Source organism: Heterocephalus glaber, unplaced genomic scaffold (genome assembly GCF_053883595.1).
Source record: "Heterocephalus glaber isolate CG9 unplaced genomic scaffold, H.glaber_assembly_v1.0 deba00001145, whole genome shotgun sequence".
NCBI lineage: Eukaryota > Metazoa > Chordata > Mammalia > Rodentia > Bathyergidae > Heterocephalus > Heterocephalus glaber.
The window spans coordinates 221,954-238,179 of NW_028258202.1; the positions used below are offsets into that span (position 1 = coordinate 221,954).

General features: G+C 42.0%; 1 protein-coding gene across 11 annotated transcripts in view; it reads left to right on the plus strand.

Moving 5' to 3' along the window:
* The window catches only part of Taf1 (TATA-box binding protein associated factor 1), a 129,145-nt gene that overhangs the window by 25,682 nt on the left and 87,237 nt on the right, over positions 1-16,226 (plus strand). For 5 of the 11 annotated variants that reach the window (XR_015451035.1, XR_015451034.1, XR_015451036.1 and 2 more), the window contains exons 1-3: positions 10,991-11,239; positions 12,165-12,279; positions 12,572-12,688. Coding sequence is in view for 8 of the 11 variants with exons in the window: in XM_087210520.1 (XP_087066646.1) it covers positions 11,120-11,239; positions 12,165-12,279; positions 12,572-12,688 (352 nt within the window). In the remaining 3 variants the exon portion in view is untranslated. Of the gene's footprint in view, positions 1-10,990; positions 11,240-12,164; positions 12,280-12,571; positions 12,689-16,226 lie in introns of those variants that run through there. The other 6 variants (XM_087210519.1, XM_087210515.1, XM_087210517.1 and 3 more) reach the window with 2 other exon arrangements.

Genomic DNA, 16,226 nt, shown 5'->3' on the forward strand with positions numbered 1-16,226 from the left:
GAATGACAATTTATAGTAGTTATTAATCTATCATCTTTAAAAAATAAAGGGCCTCCTTCAAGGTGTGTCTCTGCTGCCACAATAGACAACGTGGGCAGCAGTGTGCAGTTGTAAGTCAATGAGTCTCAGTAAGCTAGTCCCAGACCCATGAGATTCAGGCAGATTTCTGGTTGCAAGTCCCAAGTTGAGCTCCCTGTCCTCCTGCAGGGTTGCACTCTGCAAGTTTCTACTGCAGGTTTCAGCTGCTTTTCCCCTGAAGAAAGTCCAGTTTCCAATGGGAGCTGATGATCCCTCCAACTTAGCAATCACAGTGGTCTGGTGTGCCTTTATTGCAAAGATTCCCTCCACTTTTCCAGTGGGCTTGTTTTCATCAGGGAGCCTAAGACAGGGACTCTCTCTGTTGTTCACTTCTGGAGCTCAGGACAATGGCTTTTGTACCCCTGTGCCTCTGCAGTGTGTAACCAAGCAGCTGCACAGCCAAAAGGCCAGAGGCGGCGGCGGTGGGGGGGGGGTAATTGTTGGAGGCACCCGTCAGCTGGTGAGCCTGCTGGAGTGGGGGGGTCCTCCTCACCCTGTCCTGGTGGCTGGTGGTAAGCCTGTCCTGGTGGCTGGTGGTCCTCTTCAATTTACTGAGGATGAGAAGTTTCTGCTTACTTGGCTAGCCACTGGTTATTTGGCACTGGCGTATAGTTTGTTTTTGTTTTTTTTTGTTTTTTTAAGCACTTGAAATCTTAATATACCAGGAAGAACAACTGAGTAGCACAATTATGTTTCCTTGTCTAAAGTAGTACAATCAGCAATAACAATAGCATCAAATACACCCTATAAAACGAGAAACTGCAGTAACTCAATTTGCCAGCTTTAACCTTATGAACTAGATTTGTATCGGGAGCAATGCTGTATAATTTTAGGGTAAAATCATTTGGTTAGCCTAGTTCTCCTGCCTACAGCCCAAGTATGGAATTCCGAGACATAGCTCCATTTTGGCCGCCGGTCACAACTGAGACCTCAATGATCCAATGATGCTGTGATTCTCCAGGACAAGAAACATCCTGGGAGCTGAAAACATCCTGGGAGGAACAAACATCTACTCAGTTCCTCATTGTTCTTGGATTGTTACATCTTATTTACGCAGGATGTACTGAACTCTCTGCAAGTCATTTGTTACATTTGTTTCTCCCAATGTACTGAATAAAATGTTGGGTAAACTGGGGGATTTTGTCTTTGCCGCCCAGAGCAGCACTAATCTGACCCAAAGCTCAGCTTCTTCTCAGTCTCATTTTTCTACCTTTCCTGTAATTCGCCTTGTGCTGCCATGGCTCGCAGGAGACTAGGACTTACTGCAGAGGTTCTAGTAACATCCCTTTTCCCTGTTCCCTACATGTTTGTGGTTCTATAACAAAATCTAAAACAAACCATGAAATTGTATGCAATAAATAAACCCTTAATCTGGCTATTTTACCCTTATGGGAGAAGATTTAAGAGGGATTAGGGGAAAGAGAGAGACAGAAGAAGAGGAAGAGATTAGAAAGAAGGCTGGAGGAACAAAGAAAATTGTACAAACTTTGGGAAACTGGTGAAGACAGGAGGAAAGAGAAAAGAAACAAAAACAAGAACAGAAAACAACAAAAACCCAGAAACCATGTTCAAACAATCAAGAAAAAAACAAAATAAATCAAGAATAAGAACCAGAAAAGAGGGAAAGAAATAAAAAAGAATAAAAAAAGAAAAGGAAAAAGAAACAAAAGTCCAACTCAAAGCATGTCTCTCCTATCACTGGTAGACAATGTGGGTAGACAGAGCCAAATTGATTAATCCCATCAAGCTGGCCATATCTTTATGGTGGTGTAGTGGATAATCCCAGTCCGCCTGCACCTTTAGTTCCACTGAAGTTCAGGCTGGTTTCTGGCTACGAGGTTGGAACTGGGTTTTTTGAGCCTGCCACTATCCATGTACATCCTGCCAGCTTGAACTCAGCTCCCTGATGACTTGAACTCTGCTCCCTAACCTCTCACTGACTTGAACTTGGCACCCTCACCAAGACACAGGGAGCCACTAGATGGAATTGGCCCATAGCTGTTCTGAGTTCCAAGCTCAGTTGACCCCTCTCCAAGATTGCTACTGGCCCACATCCTCTACTGGGTGACATCTGAACCCAAATAACTCACCAGCCACTGCAGTCTGCTGCGTCCACTGCTCCATTCCACTTGTGCATTTCTCCATGGAGGCCTCTGGGGTTGCCAGTAGTCATTGTGCATCTGCAGGTTCGACTCACCATTCCCACACCATGAGTCCAGGCTCTGAGAGAGAGCGCTGCTTGTTATCTCCCTCCTCTTTGTTGAAGTCTCTCTCCTCACTCTCCCCATGGACTTCAATTCTTGCTTGAGATCATTTCTGGGCCCCAGGGACCCACTTCTCTCCTTCCTCTCCTCCTCATGCCACTATATTCCAGTGTCCAACTATGCTTTATTTATTTTGGTTTCTGAGATAGGGTCTCACTGTGTAGGCCAGGTTGGCCTTGAACTCATAATCCTCCTGCCTCACTGTCCCAAGTGCTGGAATTATAGGCATGTGCCACCATGACTGGCCAAAACCATGTTTTTTCTAAACCAAAATTTGTCTGGGGATGTAGCTTGGTGGTAATGTGCTTAACTAGCATGAGGCCCTGAATTTAATCTCCAGTACTGCCAAAAGAGAGAAAACAACTGAGACTGGCAATGTAGCTCAGTTGTAGAGCATGTGTTTAACACGTGCAAGGCCCTAGGTTTTATCCCCACCACCACAAAAACAAACAAACCCTAATATTATTGAGGAATAATTTACATATTATAAAATGCACTCATTTCAAGCATAGAATTTAATTTTTAGTAAGTTTTCTCAGTTGTGCAGACATTAAATTGCAGATTTATTTATTTATTTTATTTTTTGAGACAGGGTCTCGCTATGTAGTTCAGCCTGGCCTTGAACTCACTATGTAGCCCAGGCTGGCCTGGAACTCACAGTGATCTACCTGCCTCAGACTCCCAAGTGCTGGGATTACAGGGGTGCACTACCGCACCTGGCCAAATTGTAGTTTTGAAACATTTTTATCGCCCCCAAAATGCCTCAAGTGTTAATTCCTATTCTTACCCCACGACCAGCCCTAGACAACTTTCTGGCTTTTACACATCTTTTCTGGTCATTTCATATATACAGAATCATATAGTATTTGTTCTTTTGTAACTCACTTCATTTAGTGTAATGTTTTCAAAGTCCATCCATTTTATATCACATATAATTACTTCATTTCTTTTTACTGCTAAACAATATTCCATTGTATGGTGTGGTGGATTAACCAGTGGTCAACTTGGAATACCCAGCTGAACTGAATCAGCATGGTTTGGGCATGGAAGACTCACCTGAGGATTGTTGCTAAAGGTATAAAAAGCGAACTGGAGGGGAAGATCGTGGACTATTGATTTTCTTGGAGAAGCTTGCTGTTGGTGGTTTTCCTGATGCAAACTTGGCGGTTCTCTCATTGGCAGAGGAACTCAGGTCCTCACCATTGCTGGGAATGGGTGCTATTCTCATCAAGGGAGCTCTGATCTTTGTCGTGAGCATTGCTTCCTGGCTCCAGTGTAGATTCCCTCAGCCTGGTGACACAAATCCTTCACCCTGCTGGCATAGGGTTTCTATCTTCCACCACTGGCCTTTGTGCCCTCTTGGTCCAGATCCTCAATATGGACAAACATGAGATATTGCTGTGGGCTCTAGGCCAGTGCTGGACTCATGAAGGACTTTGCCTTGGACTCTAGGCCTTTAGCTGGACTTGCGTGGGACATTGCTGTGGGATCTGGGCCCTTGGCTGGATTCTTTGGGTCTCTGGTGCATGGCCAGAACTTTTTTTTTGTACTGGGAATTGAACTCAGGGCCTCACGCTTGCCAGATTGGTGCTGTGCCGCTAAGCTACATCCCCAGCCCTCAGTGGGATCTCTTGCTCTTCTCTGCATTTGACTTTTTGTGTAAATATCATAAAATAATCCTCATGAATGCTGGACAATCACTCGAACTGAGCCATAGCCTCAGACCTTGGAGTATTTTCTTTTCCAGTACTTGGGATCCAACTCAGGAGCTTGCACTTGCCAGGCAGGCACGCTGCCACTGAGCTACATCCCTGGCCTCTGGAATATGTTTTTAAGTGCACCTTTGACATAGGAGAAATATAACTCCCAACCTGCCAGATGTCAGATGTGCTGAGTTCGTGTCCCCTGAAATTAAAGAATGAATCCCAAAAGGTTGGTACCAATTACAGTATTATCTCAAGCTTCCATTCATCCCTTGGGGAAGTATGTAAATCTGGCCAATGTAACTTTAATCTAGTCTTGCCTTATTCAGGTGTGCCTCCAGCCAGTTTTGATGTGTTCACCTTTCACTGACTTCCTTGACAGCCCAGTCCCTTTGTGACTGTATTATTACTTTTTATCCAATTTAGCTGCCTATGATACCTTCTGGCTGGGTGTGGTGATGCGTGCCTGTGATCCCAGAACTCCGGAGGCTGAGGCCAGCTTGAAGTACATATTGCAAATGGCATTGTTTTCCTAATTTCTTTCTCAGTTCATTAGCATACAGGAATGCTATTGATTTTTGGCTATTAATTTTGTATTCTGCTACAATGCTGAATTTGGTTATTCATTCTAGGACTTTTTTAGTGGAATTTTTTGAGTCTTCTATGTAAAGGATCATGTCACCTGTAAAAATAGTAATTTGACTTCCTCCTTTCCTATACATATCTCTTTTATTTTTTTCTCTTGCCTGATCACTCTGGCTAATGTTTCTAATTTTTTTTTTTTTGGTACCGGGGATCGAACTCGGGTCCTTGCACTCGTGAGGCAGGTGGCGGAACCACTGAGCTAAATCCCCGGCCCTGTTTCTAATATTATAATGAGTACAAGTGGTGATAGTGGACATCTTTGTCTTTTTCCTGACAGAGGAAAAACTTTCAGTTTTCCCCCATTTAATGTGATGTTGGCAGTAGGTTTGTCATAAATGGCTTTTATCAGATTGAGTTAAGTTCCTTTTATACCTATTTTCTTCAGGGTTTTTATTATGAATGGAAGTTGGTTTTTTTGTTGTTAGTGTTGGGTTTTTTTGGTACCAGGGATTGAACTCAGGACCTTGTACTCAGTGGTGCCACTGCCTGCCTTGCAAGTACAAGGTCCTGAGTTTGATCCCCAAAAGATCAGACGGCTAAATGTGCCTGGGGTTGTTTCTTCACCTTCTGTTCTGTTCCACTGATGCACATGTCTATTTTTGTGTCAGTACCATGGTGTTTTTATTGCTGTATCTTTGTAATATAACTTCAAATCTGGAACTGTGATACCTCCTGCTTTGTTTTTGTTGCCCAGGATTGCTTTTGCTATTCTGGGTCTCTTCTGATTCCATATAAATTTTAGGACAGTGTTTCCTTCTTCTGTGAGGAATGCTGTTGCTATTTTAACTGGGATTACATTAAATCTATGTATCAGTTTTGGTAGTATGGCCATTTTGACAGTATTCGTTCTGCCTATCCAGGAACAGGGGATATCTTTCCATTTTCTTTTCTTTTCTTTTTTTTTTTTTTTGAGACAGAGTCTCACTATGTAGTTCAGACTGACCTTTAACTCATTATGTAGCCCAGGCTGACCTCAAACTCACAGCAATCCTCCTGTCTCAGCCTCCTAAATAAAAATAGGTAAAAGGAAACAGGGGGATAGACCTTCTGTAAATGGGAAAGTCATCTAGAGATGGTAGGAGAGGGAGGGGAGCAGAAGGCAAAGTAAAAAGGAATAAGATGGATGTGTACATATACCAACTCCTTGGATGGATGTATTATGCATTATAAAGAGGTACGTGCAAAATAAAACATAGTACTGCTGGCCGGGGATTTAGCTTAGTGGTTCCCCTGCTTGCCTTGCAAGCGCAAGGACCCGAGTTTGACCACCGGTACCAAAAGAAAAAAAAATCCCCAAAACATAGTACTGTACTTTGTATATCTTTATTAGATAATGGTCTTTTAAATTTTTGTTTTTATTAGTAAATATTTACAGTATATATGATGTATATATATACACACACATTCATCATGGGGAGTTGGTACATATGTACATAACAGATCTTATTCTTTTTATGTCCTCTTCTCCTCCCTTAATGGGATATATTCTTTTTTTTGGTACCCAGGATCAAACTCAGGACCTTGCACTTGCAAGGCAGGTGCGGGCACCACTGAGCTAAATCTGCAGCCCCATTAATAGGATATATTCTAAGGACAAAAAAATGTAAAGAACTCCTGAACTTTCCTTGGGTTTATTGTTGGTGTGGTATTGGTCCTGTAATTTTGAAACAGTAACTATTTTCTTGTTGGGAACCAATGTTTTTACTATAAGAGAAGCAAATAAACATAGACACAATCCTCAACAAGATATTGTCTAACAATACAACAAATCATCAAAAATATCATATATCATGACCAAATAGGCTTCATCCAGGGATACAAGAATGGTTCAATATATGCAAATCAATAAATATATCACATAAACAGAAGAGAGGACAAAAATTACATGATCATTTCAGTAGGCACAGGAAAAAGCCTTTGAGAAAATCCAACTTCCAGGGCCAGAGATGTAGCTCAGTGCCTGCCTGGCAAGCAATAGGTCCTGAGTTCAATCCCTGGTACCAAAAAAAAACCAACCCAACTTCCATTCATAATAAAAACCCTGAAGAAAACAGGTATAAAAGGAACTTAACTCGATCTGATAAAAGCCATTTATGAAAAACCTACTGCCAACATCACATTAAATGGGGGAGAACTGAAAGTCTTTCCTCTAATGTCAGGAACAAGACAAGGATGTCCACTATCACCACTTTTACTCATTATAATGTTAGAAACATTAGCCAAAGCAATCAGGCAAGAGAAAGTAAAGATAGCCTCATTAGTAAGTGGTGCTGGAAAAACTGGTTACACACTTGCAGAAGATGGAATTTAAACCCACATCTATGACCAGGCTCATTTTCTTTATCCATAAAGGAGTACTACTCTGCCACTCTTTTTTTTTTGTATCTATGCAAACACTTTATTTTGATTTCATTACTGACATTTATATATCATTTTAAGACAATATACAGCTAAGCTAACTGAAAGAAAACATACAAGAAATTTATTAGATCTAATACCAATGCAACAAAGGACAATGCATCATAAGAGACAAACAATTTGCAAAAATTTTAAAACATACAACTTATTCCACTGCCTGCCTCACAAGCACATGGTCCTGAGTTCAATCCCCAGTACCAAAAAAGAAATAAATAAAAAATAAGAATAAATAAAACATACAACTTAAAATTAAGACACTTTAAAAAGAAAAGCTGAAACAAAGGCCAGAATTTATGAAACAAAAACCAGAATCTATGAAACAAATGGCCAAAGACTATGAATCAAAAAATTACAATCTATGAACCAAAAAGACCAAAGTTAGAACCTATAAAAGCAAACTCTTAACTCTGACCGATAATCTCGGTGGAAGACCTCCAAAATGATATAGGGGAAAGAGATATAACTCCCAAACCTGCTAGATATCTGAAACGCGAGTTCCTGTTCTCTAAAATTGAAGAATGAATTCTAGGAACAATAGAGGTTAAGAGTAGGAAAAATTTATTGAGAGAAAGAAAGCTTCTGTTTAGGAGAGGCAGAAGGGGGACTGAAAAGTGGATTGGCCCTACTCTGCCACTCTTAAAGAAGGATAAATTTGAGTCATTTTAGGAAAATGGATTCACCTTGAGACCATAATGTTAAGTGAAATAAATCATACACAGAAGCTTGAATATCATATAAGTTCTCATATGAGAAACCCAAAGTATAAATCTACAGAAACAAAAGAAGACAATAGGAAACAGGGAGACAGATCTTTGAAAATGGGAAGGCGATCTAGCTACAGGGGGAGGAGGAGAAGAAAGGGAACAAAAAGAATTAAGATGTTAAGTACATATACCTATTCCCTTAGATAAATATAAATATTATGTACTACAAACATATACTAATAAAAAAATAAACATAATATGCCAGGTGTGGTGGTGAACACTTGTAATCCCAGTATTTGGGAGGCTGAGGCAGGAGGACTGCTGTGAGTTCAAGGTCAGCCTGGACTACATAGTGAGTTCAAGGCTAGCCTGAGATACATAGTGAGATACTGTCTCAAAAAAAATTGAACAAAAAAAGTAGTAAGATACAAATATGAAGTAAGGGAAGGTGAGAAAAAACTCTGTAGTGTTGGAACTATTACTAGTAAAAAAAACCTCATTTATTTAAGCTCTCTCCACTGAAAAGGCCTACAAGCAATGATACCCCAGATCTTGGTCTCTGTCTCCCTTGTTCTTTCTCTTTTTTTCCCCTGGTACTGGCAATTGAACTCAAGGCTGTTACTCTGAGCTACATCCTCAGTCCACCTCCCTTTTTGAGACAGGGTCTCCCTAAATTGCTAAGGAGGACAGACTGGGCTCAATCTTGTGATCCTCCTGTCTCAGCCTCCCAGGGTACACATTTGTGCATATCATGCCCACCCTCGATCTTAGTTTCTGAACACTACTGCCCACTAAGAAAGAGCCCAGGCTCCTTGGAAAAATGGCTATCAAGTCCAAGACAGGAATACACAGAGAAAATCTGGCACATCATATACTAAAAAGCAAGGAAGTGCTCAAAGAGTAATGGTCATGTCAAAAGCATACAGGAGGGCCGGGGATTTAGCTCAGTGGTTCCGCTGCCTGCCTCGCAGGTGCAAGATCCTGAGTTCGATCCCCAGTACCAAAAAAAAAGAAAAAGAGAGAGAACAGCATACAGGAAATCTGGGTGTGGTGGGGCACATGTGTAACCCCAGCACTTGGGAGGCAGGAGGATCACTTTGAGGCCAGCCTGGGTTACATACTGAGTTTAAAGCTGGCCTGAATTACGTAGCATGACCCTGTCTTTAAAAAAACAAAAGACAAAACAAAACACATACACCCTGGAACCAACATGAAGTGGTTCCTGCTGGGCAAATTTAGGACATCTGGAGCATCAAAACAAATAATGATGGTGCTATGTTGTAAAATAATAAAGAAAAATGCAAGAAAGGAGGTAACAGAAAAGTTCTTTACTGAGCAATTCCAATTAATACACATAAATTTAGAAAGACTTAGGAATTAGAAAAATCACCCTTTTACACTCTACCATTAAACTGGTCAGTCAAGGATCATCAATGGATATCAAAACCACTGGATGTAAGTGTGATGGGGGACAGAATATTTACATAAGCTCAAAAGTATCACCTACAGTTCATTTGTTAATTATAAAAGCTGGAAATGTACCTTTGCAATGGGGAGATCTGGCAGTCACCACCTTATGACCAAAATTTAGCATCCCCAATATTGGGATGACTTGATAATGTGTCTTCTTATGGCCGATAAAATACCCCTAACCCATCTGAAGAAAAAAACCCAGACATATTTAGAACATGGAATATTTTCCAGAAAATCTGCCTGGATTCATTAAAAACAAAATAAAACAAAATAAAAGGCTGGTGAATTCTAGACTAATGGGAGATGATTAGGTGCCGTGCATTAATTTTGAATGTATACTGGATTGGATAAGATGTAAAATGCACTCAATTACGGCAACTAGAAAAATTAAATATTAACTATATGTTAACAATATTGATTTAAGTTTTTAAGATGTGATAAAGGTACTGTGTTTATATAGTAAGATGTCCATTTTAGGAGTTAAAAGAACCACGTTGCCGGGTGTGGTGGCACATGGCTGGAGGAGGATACCGGCGAGTTCGAGGTCAGCCTGGACTAGTGACTTCAAGGCCAGCCTGAGTTACATAATGAGACCCTGTCAAAACAACAAACCAACCATGATGTTTGTTTTGTTTTGTACCGAGAATGGAACTCAAGACCTTGCGCTTGCGAGGCAGGCGCGGTGCCACTGAGCTAAATACCCGGCCCCAACCATGATGTTTGTAGCCCAAGATTTTTTAATTTAGCGGTGTGGTTATCCTACTACACAGGTCCTCACACATGCTAAGCAAGTGCTCTATCACTCACTGCGCTACACCCTAACCCTGTAACGCACTTTCATATGGTTTAGGGGAAAAAAATGTTAACAATCATGAATCTAAGGTGGAGAACAGTTATTGATTTTCCTAATCTTTCACATCTCCTGAAGTAAAATGCTGGTGGCACAGGTCTCTAAGCACTCTGGGAGGCTAAAACAGCTCCCATAACAAATTCCAGCTCAGCTAGAGCGACTCGGCCAGAAGCCGTCTGAAATAAAAAATGGTGAGCCCGGAGTGGCGGCGCACGCTTGTGATCGCAGCACTCGGGAGGCTGAGGCAGGAGGATAACCACGAGTTCGAGGTCAGCCTGGGCTACATAGTGAGCTTAAGGCAGCGAGACCCTGTCTCAAAAGACCAAAAACAAAAAAAATGTAGCTCAGTGTTCAATCCCCCGTGGCGGGGGCGGGGGCGAAACGTTGGGAGGAAAAATCTATTACTACCGGGAAATGTCACTTCACAACAAGCAATTTGCAACGACGGTAACTTTGGCACAGTTAGGAGCCGCCTTCACAATTTAAACTTAAGTTTCCCTTGGGAAGGAGCGTTGAAGCCACAGACAGCACAGACGAGAAAAGTAATTGACTCTAACTCACTTCCATAGACCACTGTAGCTTGGTGACTGGCCGGGGGGGGGGGGCGGGGGCGGTGGTCAGGTCATAACCACGTGACCCAGCCCTTCCTTCTGATTGGAGGAATATCCTACGCTTCAGGCAGTTCAAAAGGCAGGACTGAACGTTTTCTTTGACCAATCACTTTTCACCTGTCTAGCCTCCCGATCTTGTATGGTCCAATCAAAAATAGTTAGTAAAGTAGTCTACAAATACTGCTTTCTCGTAGGACAGCCGGTCTTTCCGTTTACTCCCACTTAAATTTACTTAACTTCCGGTGTAGGCCGGTACGGTTATGTGTCTCTGCGTGTCACTTCTGTGCGACTGGTATTTTTATTTCCGGCGGGGTAGGCGGCAGTTTGGGATTTGCTGTCGACTTAAACCGCCACTAGTAGCCTTCGCGCCATTATGTCCGAGACAGACAGCGATGAAGATTCTGCTGGAGGAGGCCCATTTTCTTTAACCGGCTTCCTGTTCGGCAACATCAATGGAGCTGGGCAGCTGGAGGGGGAAAGCGTCTTGGACGATGTGAGGGGAGGGCTTGGGGACAGGGCTGGGGGTGGTGTGGCTAAGAAGAGTAGATAGAACGGCAGTACAGGTACTTAGGAAAGGCTAGAAAGGATGTGGCTTTCTGTGAGAGGGCGCAAGGAACACAACAGAACAGGATACCACCCTTAGAGATTTGGGGAGTAGTAGAGTGAGAGGGCCTACTTCTGCCCAAGGAAAGAGAGAAAGGAAAACGGTGGGCAGGGCCAGGAAGTATGGGACACAGAGGTGGGTAGCAGCGAAGCTGACATTTTTCTTAGCTAGACAGAAAATAATGGCTGAGCCTAGTGCAGTTGTTTTCAACCCACTGCATTGAGAACCTTCGTGTAGATTCCCGATACTGCATTACTGACTCCCGCTGGGCCGAGCTGGCTACAGAGCCAGAGGGCTGGATAGAAACCTCAGCAGTCATTGTGTCGCGGCCCCATTCGGTTGAGCAGGGACAGCAGCACTGCTTGGGCCATCTCTTGGTGCCACGCACGGCCTAGGTGGAACGTCCAGTGTGTGCACACACGTTCACACGGTTTCCTGTGCCCAACTGACACCTTTCGTATCAGTTCATTTTTCAAGGAATAAAACTGCTGACCAATATTTTCCCCTCCCCTGCAACAAATGCACACAAAAGAGCAAAAAAGACCAGGACTTGCTTTCTCATCCGGATGAGCTCATTTGCCTTTATTCAAGAGAACTGCTGCTCCATTCAGTCTTGGTGGTGATTCTTTGAGTAATCTTTTCTTAATGTTCATGAAATTGGGTATGGTCTAATCAACGAATTTGGTGAGAGATTTGTACAGTTCTCGAATGTGAACATTCCTTTTAGCAGACCGCAGTCATTTTTCAGATGGGAAATAAGCTTTGTGTGGGACACTCTGGTTTAGTTGTTACTCTAGTGCTGTCCCTTTTTCAGGAGTGCAAGAAGCACCTGGCAGGCCTGGGTGCTTTGGGTCTGGGCAGCCTGATCACTGAACTCACAGCAAATGAAGAACTGACGGGGACTGATGGTGCCTTGGTAAATGATAAAGGTGAGGCCTGGGTCATGGGGAGTAAGGTGGGAGAGGAGGCTAGTTGCTACTGTATATGGACTTTTAAATGGGAACTTTATTTATTTATTTTTGTTTTTTTCAGACAGGGTCTTGCTATGTAGTTCAGGCTAGCCTTGAACTCACTATGTAGTCCAGGCTGACCTCAAACTCACAGCAGTCCTCCTGCCTCAGCCTCCAGGCATACGCCACCACACCTGGCTTAAATGGGGATTATTTGAGGGAGTGGGAATTACTTGCTCTTTCTTGTGATTCCCCCACCTTTTATTTATAGGATGGATCAGGAGTACAGAAGATGCTGTGGACTATTCAGACATCAACGAGGTAGCAGAAGATGAAAGCCGAAGGTATCAGCAGACAATGGGAAGCATGCAGCCTCTTTGCCACACAGGTGATTCTTTGGTGTCAGTGGTAGAGCTTTCCAGTGCATTTTCTTGCTGTATAGTTTTGTTTGGGCTCTGGTTTCTTTGTCTGTTTTCTGCCATTCTTGCTTTCTATGCCCTTGCTCTGCTTCTCCCTTTGTCAGTTTAGGTCTAAATGACTGCTGTCCTATTTGTTTTGGGGCAGTCTTAACATACTCAGGCTTTAATTCCACTTACTTATTTTTAATTTCTTTTTTTTCTTTTTCTTTTTTTTGGGGGGATCAAACTCAGGACCTTGTGCTTTGCGAGGCAGGTGGTGGAACCACTGAGCTAAATCCCTGGCCCTCACTTACTTACTTTTAAATTTTATGTTTTTCTTTTTTTTTGACAGAGTCTCTAGTTTAGGCTGGCCTTGAACTCACTATGTAGCCCAGGCTGGCCTTGAACTCACAGAGATCCTTCTGCCTCAGCCTCAAGAGTGCTGGGATTACAGGTGTGTGCCACCACACCTGGCCTGATTGCCAAAACTTTGAGGCCAGCCTGTACTAAATAATGAGTTCAAAGCCAGCCAGAACTACATAGTGAGACTATCTCAAAAAAAAAAAAAAAAAAAGAAAGAAAAGAAATTTATATGAAGTTACTCACTGTTTATTCATTGTCCACCTCTTCAGATTAAATTATATGCTGCTGAGAAATGTAAATAGAACTTTCATAAATACTTGAAATTATTTTCTTCAGGGCCAGGGACTAGATTTGAGTGCTTCTTATATAAAGGTAATTAACTGTATCACATGCACAAGAAATAACCCATGAGGAATATATAGCCCTTACTTTCAGGGATATTGTCATCATGTGAGGAAGATGGAATAAATAAGCAATTACTCATAGTAAGAAGGCATAAACCAACTGTAAGCTCATGTTCCTGTATAGACTGTTACAGTTAGGTAGTGTTTTTGTTTTTTTCTTGTTTTTTGTTTTGTTTTGAGTACTGGGGATTGAACCCAGGGCCTTTACAGTGAGCTATATCCCCAGCCCTTTTTATTTTTATTTTTATTTTTATTTTATTTTTAGGGTTTTGTTTGGTTTTTTTGGTACCGGGGATTGAACTCAGGACTTTGCACTTTCGAGGCAAGAGGTGGCACCACTGAGCTAAATCCTCAGCCCTGTTAGGTTTTTTTGTTGTTGTTGTTAAATTCTTTTATTGGTACATTGTAGGTATACAACACAATTACATTTCTCATTGGGAATTGTACCTTTACATAATGCATCTTGGTTCTTATTTTTTCCCCATTCCTAGCCCTCCCTTCACCCCCTCCACCCTTCCCTATTTACAAAGACTTTATTTCCATTTTTTTCATTTCTCATCATTTTTCCTTTCCCTTCTTTCCTTTCCTCTGCCCCTCCCACTACCCCTACCCCTTTGGACCTTTTCTTCCTATTTTGCATTATTGATCATTCATTCTAATCATTGGTACATTTTAGGTATACAATATAATGACATTCATCATTGGAAATTTGCACCTGACCCCGCTATTCCTATTAGTTTTTTGAGACAGGGTCTCACTAAGCAGTTCAGATTGTTTTTGAACTCGTTATATAGCTCAGGCTGGCCTCTAACTCTTGACGATCCTCCTGCCTCAGCTTCCAGAACATTGGAATTACAGGTGTGTGCCCCCAGGCCTGGTCCTTTTTTATATTTTGAGACAGGGTCTTGCATAGTTACTAAGTTGCCCAGGCTGGGTTTGAACTTATAATCTTTTTTTTTTTTTTTTGTACTGGGGATCGAACTCAGAAACTTGCTCTTGCAAGGCAGGCACAGTGCCACTGAGCTAAATCCCTGGCTCTGAATTTATAATCCTCCTGCCTCAGCTTCCCAGAGTGCTGGGATTCCAGGTGTGTGCTACAATGCCTGGCTAGAGTGTTACATTTAGTTTTTGATGAGCTGCCAGAATAACTAAGTCAAATTCCATACCTGTTATTTTTAGCACCCTGGCTTAGGTAAGGGGGAAGTGGCAGCAGCTCTGATTTTCAATTGAAGCTGTCCTTTTCAGGTTTGAGTTTTCTTGACTCAGGATGGTAAGAAAGGGGATGGAGGAGTGATTCCTTTATTACACTTTTTTTGTTCTTTGCCAGTATGGGAGATCAAACTCAGGACCTTGTGCTTGTGAGGTGGGTGTGGTGCCACTGAGCTAAATCCTGTACTTGGAGGGTTGATTCCTAATTGAGTTTTATGTGTTAGCTTCTAGGAAAAGGATGATGGCTTCAGTTGATATAATCATAGTACTTTGTGATACTCATTATCAGGTTCTTTTGTCCTTCGCGGGTGCCTTCATAGTTTCCTCCTTCCCTGGCATTGACCCCCTTGCATGGCTCGATTTACAAAGGTGTTTCTTTGGAATAACTGGGAGTGGACTGAGATCATTAGACAAGGTTTCATGGAGGTGAATTTTGAAACCAAAACAATTTAGTGGAGAAGAAGCAGAGCATTTGGTTTGAAATGTGGTTTGTCCGAAGATTTGGAGAAAGCAGTCATAGGGGCATAGGCCTGGAATCCCAGCACTAAGGAGGTTGAAGCAGGAGGACCACAAGTTCGAGGCTACTTAGGTCACATAGTGATACTCTGTCTTAAAAATAAAATGAAAAAAGTTTGGAGAGAGAAGTAAGCAAATAATGTGGGGGGAATTGGCTCGCAGGTTTCCTTGAAAGGAATGGAAAATATACTTTTAAGTAATGAGAAACCAAGGTAGTGCAATTTTACAACACCTTAATTTATACTTTATTTAGGATTTGATGCCACAGAGAATTGTAAACCACATGGATTCTTTAGTAATAGGCCGGGTGGTATAATGAAAAAGAAATTGACTTTGGAGTTTCAGATCCCGACTCAATATTTAACCCTGGACAAGTTGTGCAACTTCTGAAGTTTGGATTTCTTATTTTTAATAATCTTTAGATAGGCATGGTGGTGCACGCCTGTAATCCCAGTACTCAGGAGGCTGTGGCAGGAGGATTGGGGAGTTTGAGGCCAGCCTGGGCTACATAGTTTAAGGCCAGTCTGCACTATATAGCAAGACCTTGTCTCAAACAAAAAAAATTAAATCTTTGTTTTCTGGTATATAATAACGGGCATGGTGACACATGCCTATAATCCCAGTACATGGGAGGCTGAGGCAAGAGGATCACTACAAGTTGGAGGCTAAGCCTAGGCTACATAGTTGAGTTCAAGGCCAGCCTGGACTACAAAGTGCGACCCTGTCTCAAAAAATAAACAAAAGAAGAAAAAAAATAGTGCTTTGTGCAAATTAAGTTCATTATCACATGATGGGAAAGCAGCTTTGTAGTGCACTATTATGATAAATGCTCTGTAAATTTTTTTTATTTTTTTGGTACTGGGGATCGAACTCAGGATCTTGTGCTTGCGAGGCAGGTGTTGGAATCACTGAGCTAAATTGCCGGCCCTTGTAAATGATTATTGGCTTTCCTTCCATTGTGATGCTTTAGAAGAGTGTTACTTGTTATTCTGAAGTTTTAGGTAAAGAGCAAAGTGACAGACCTACTTGGAATCTG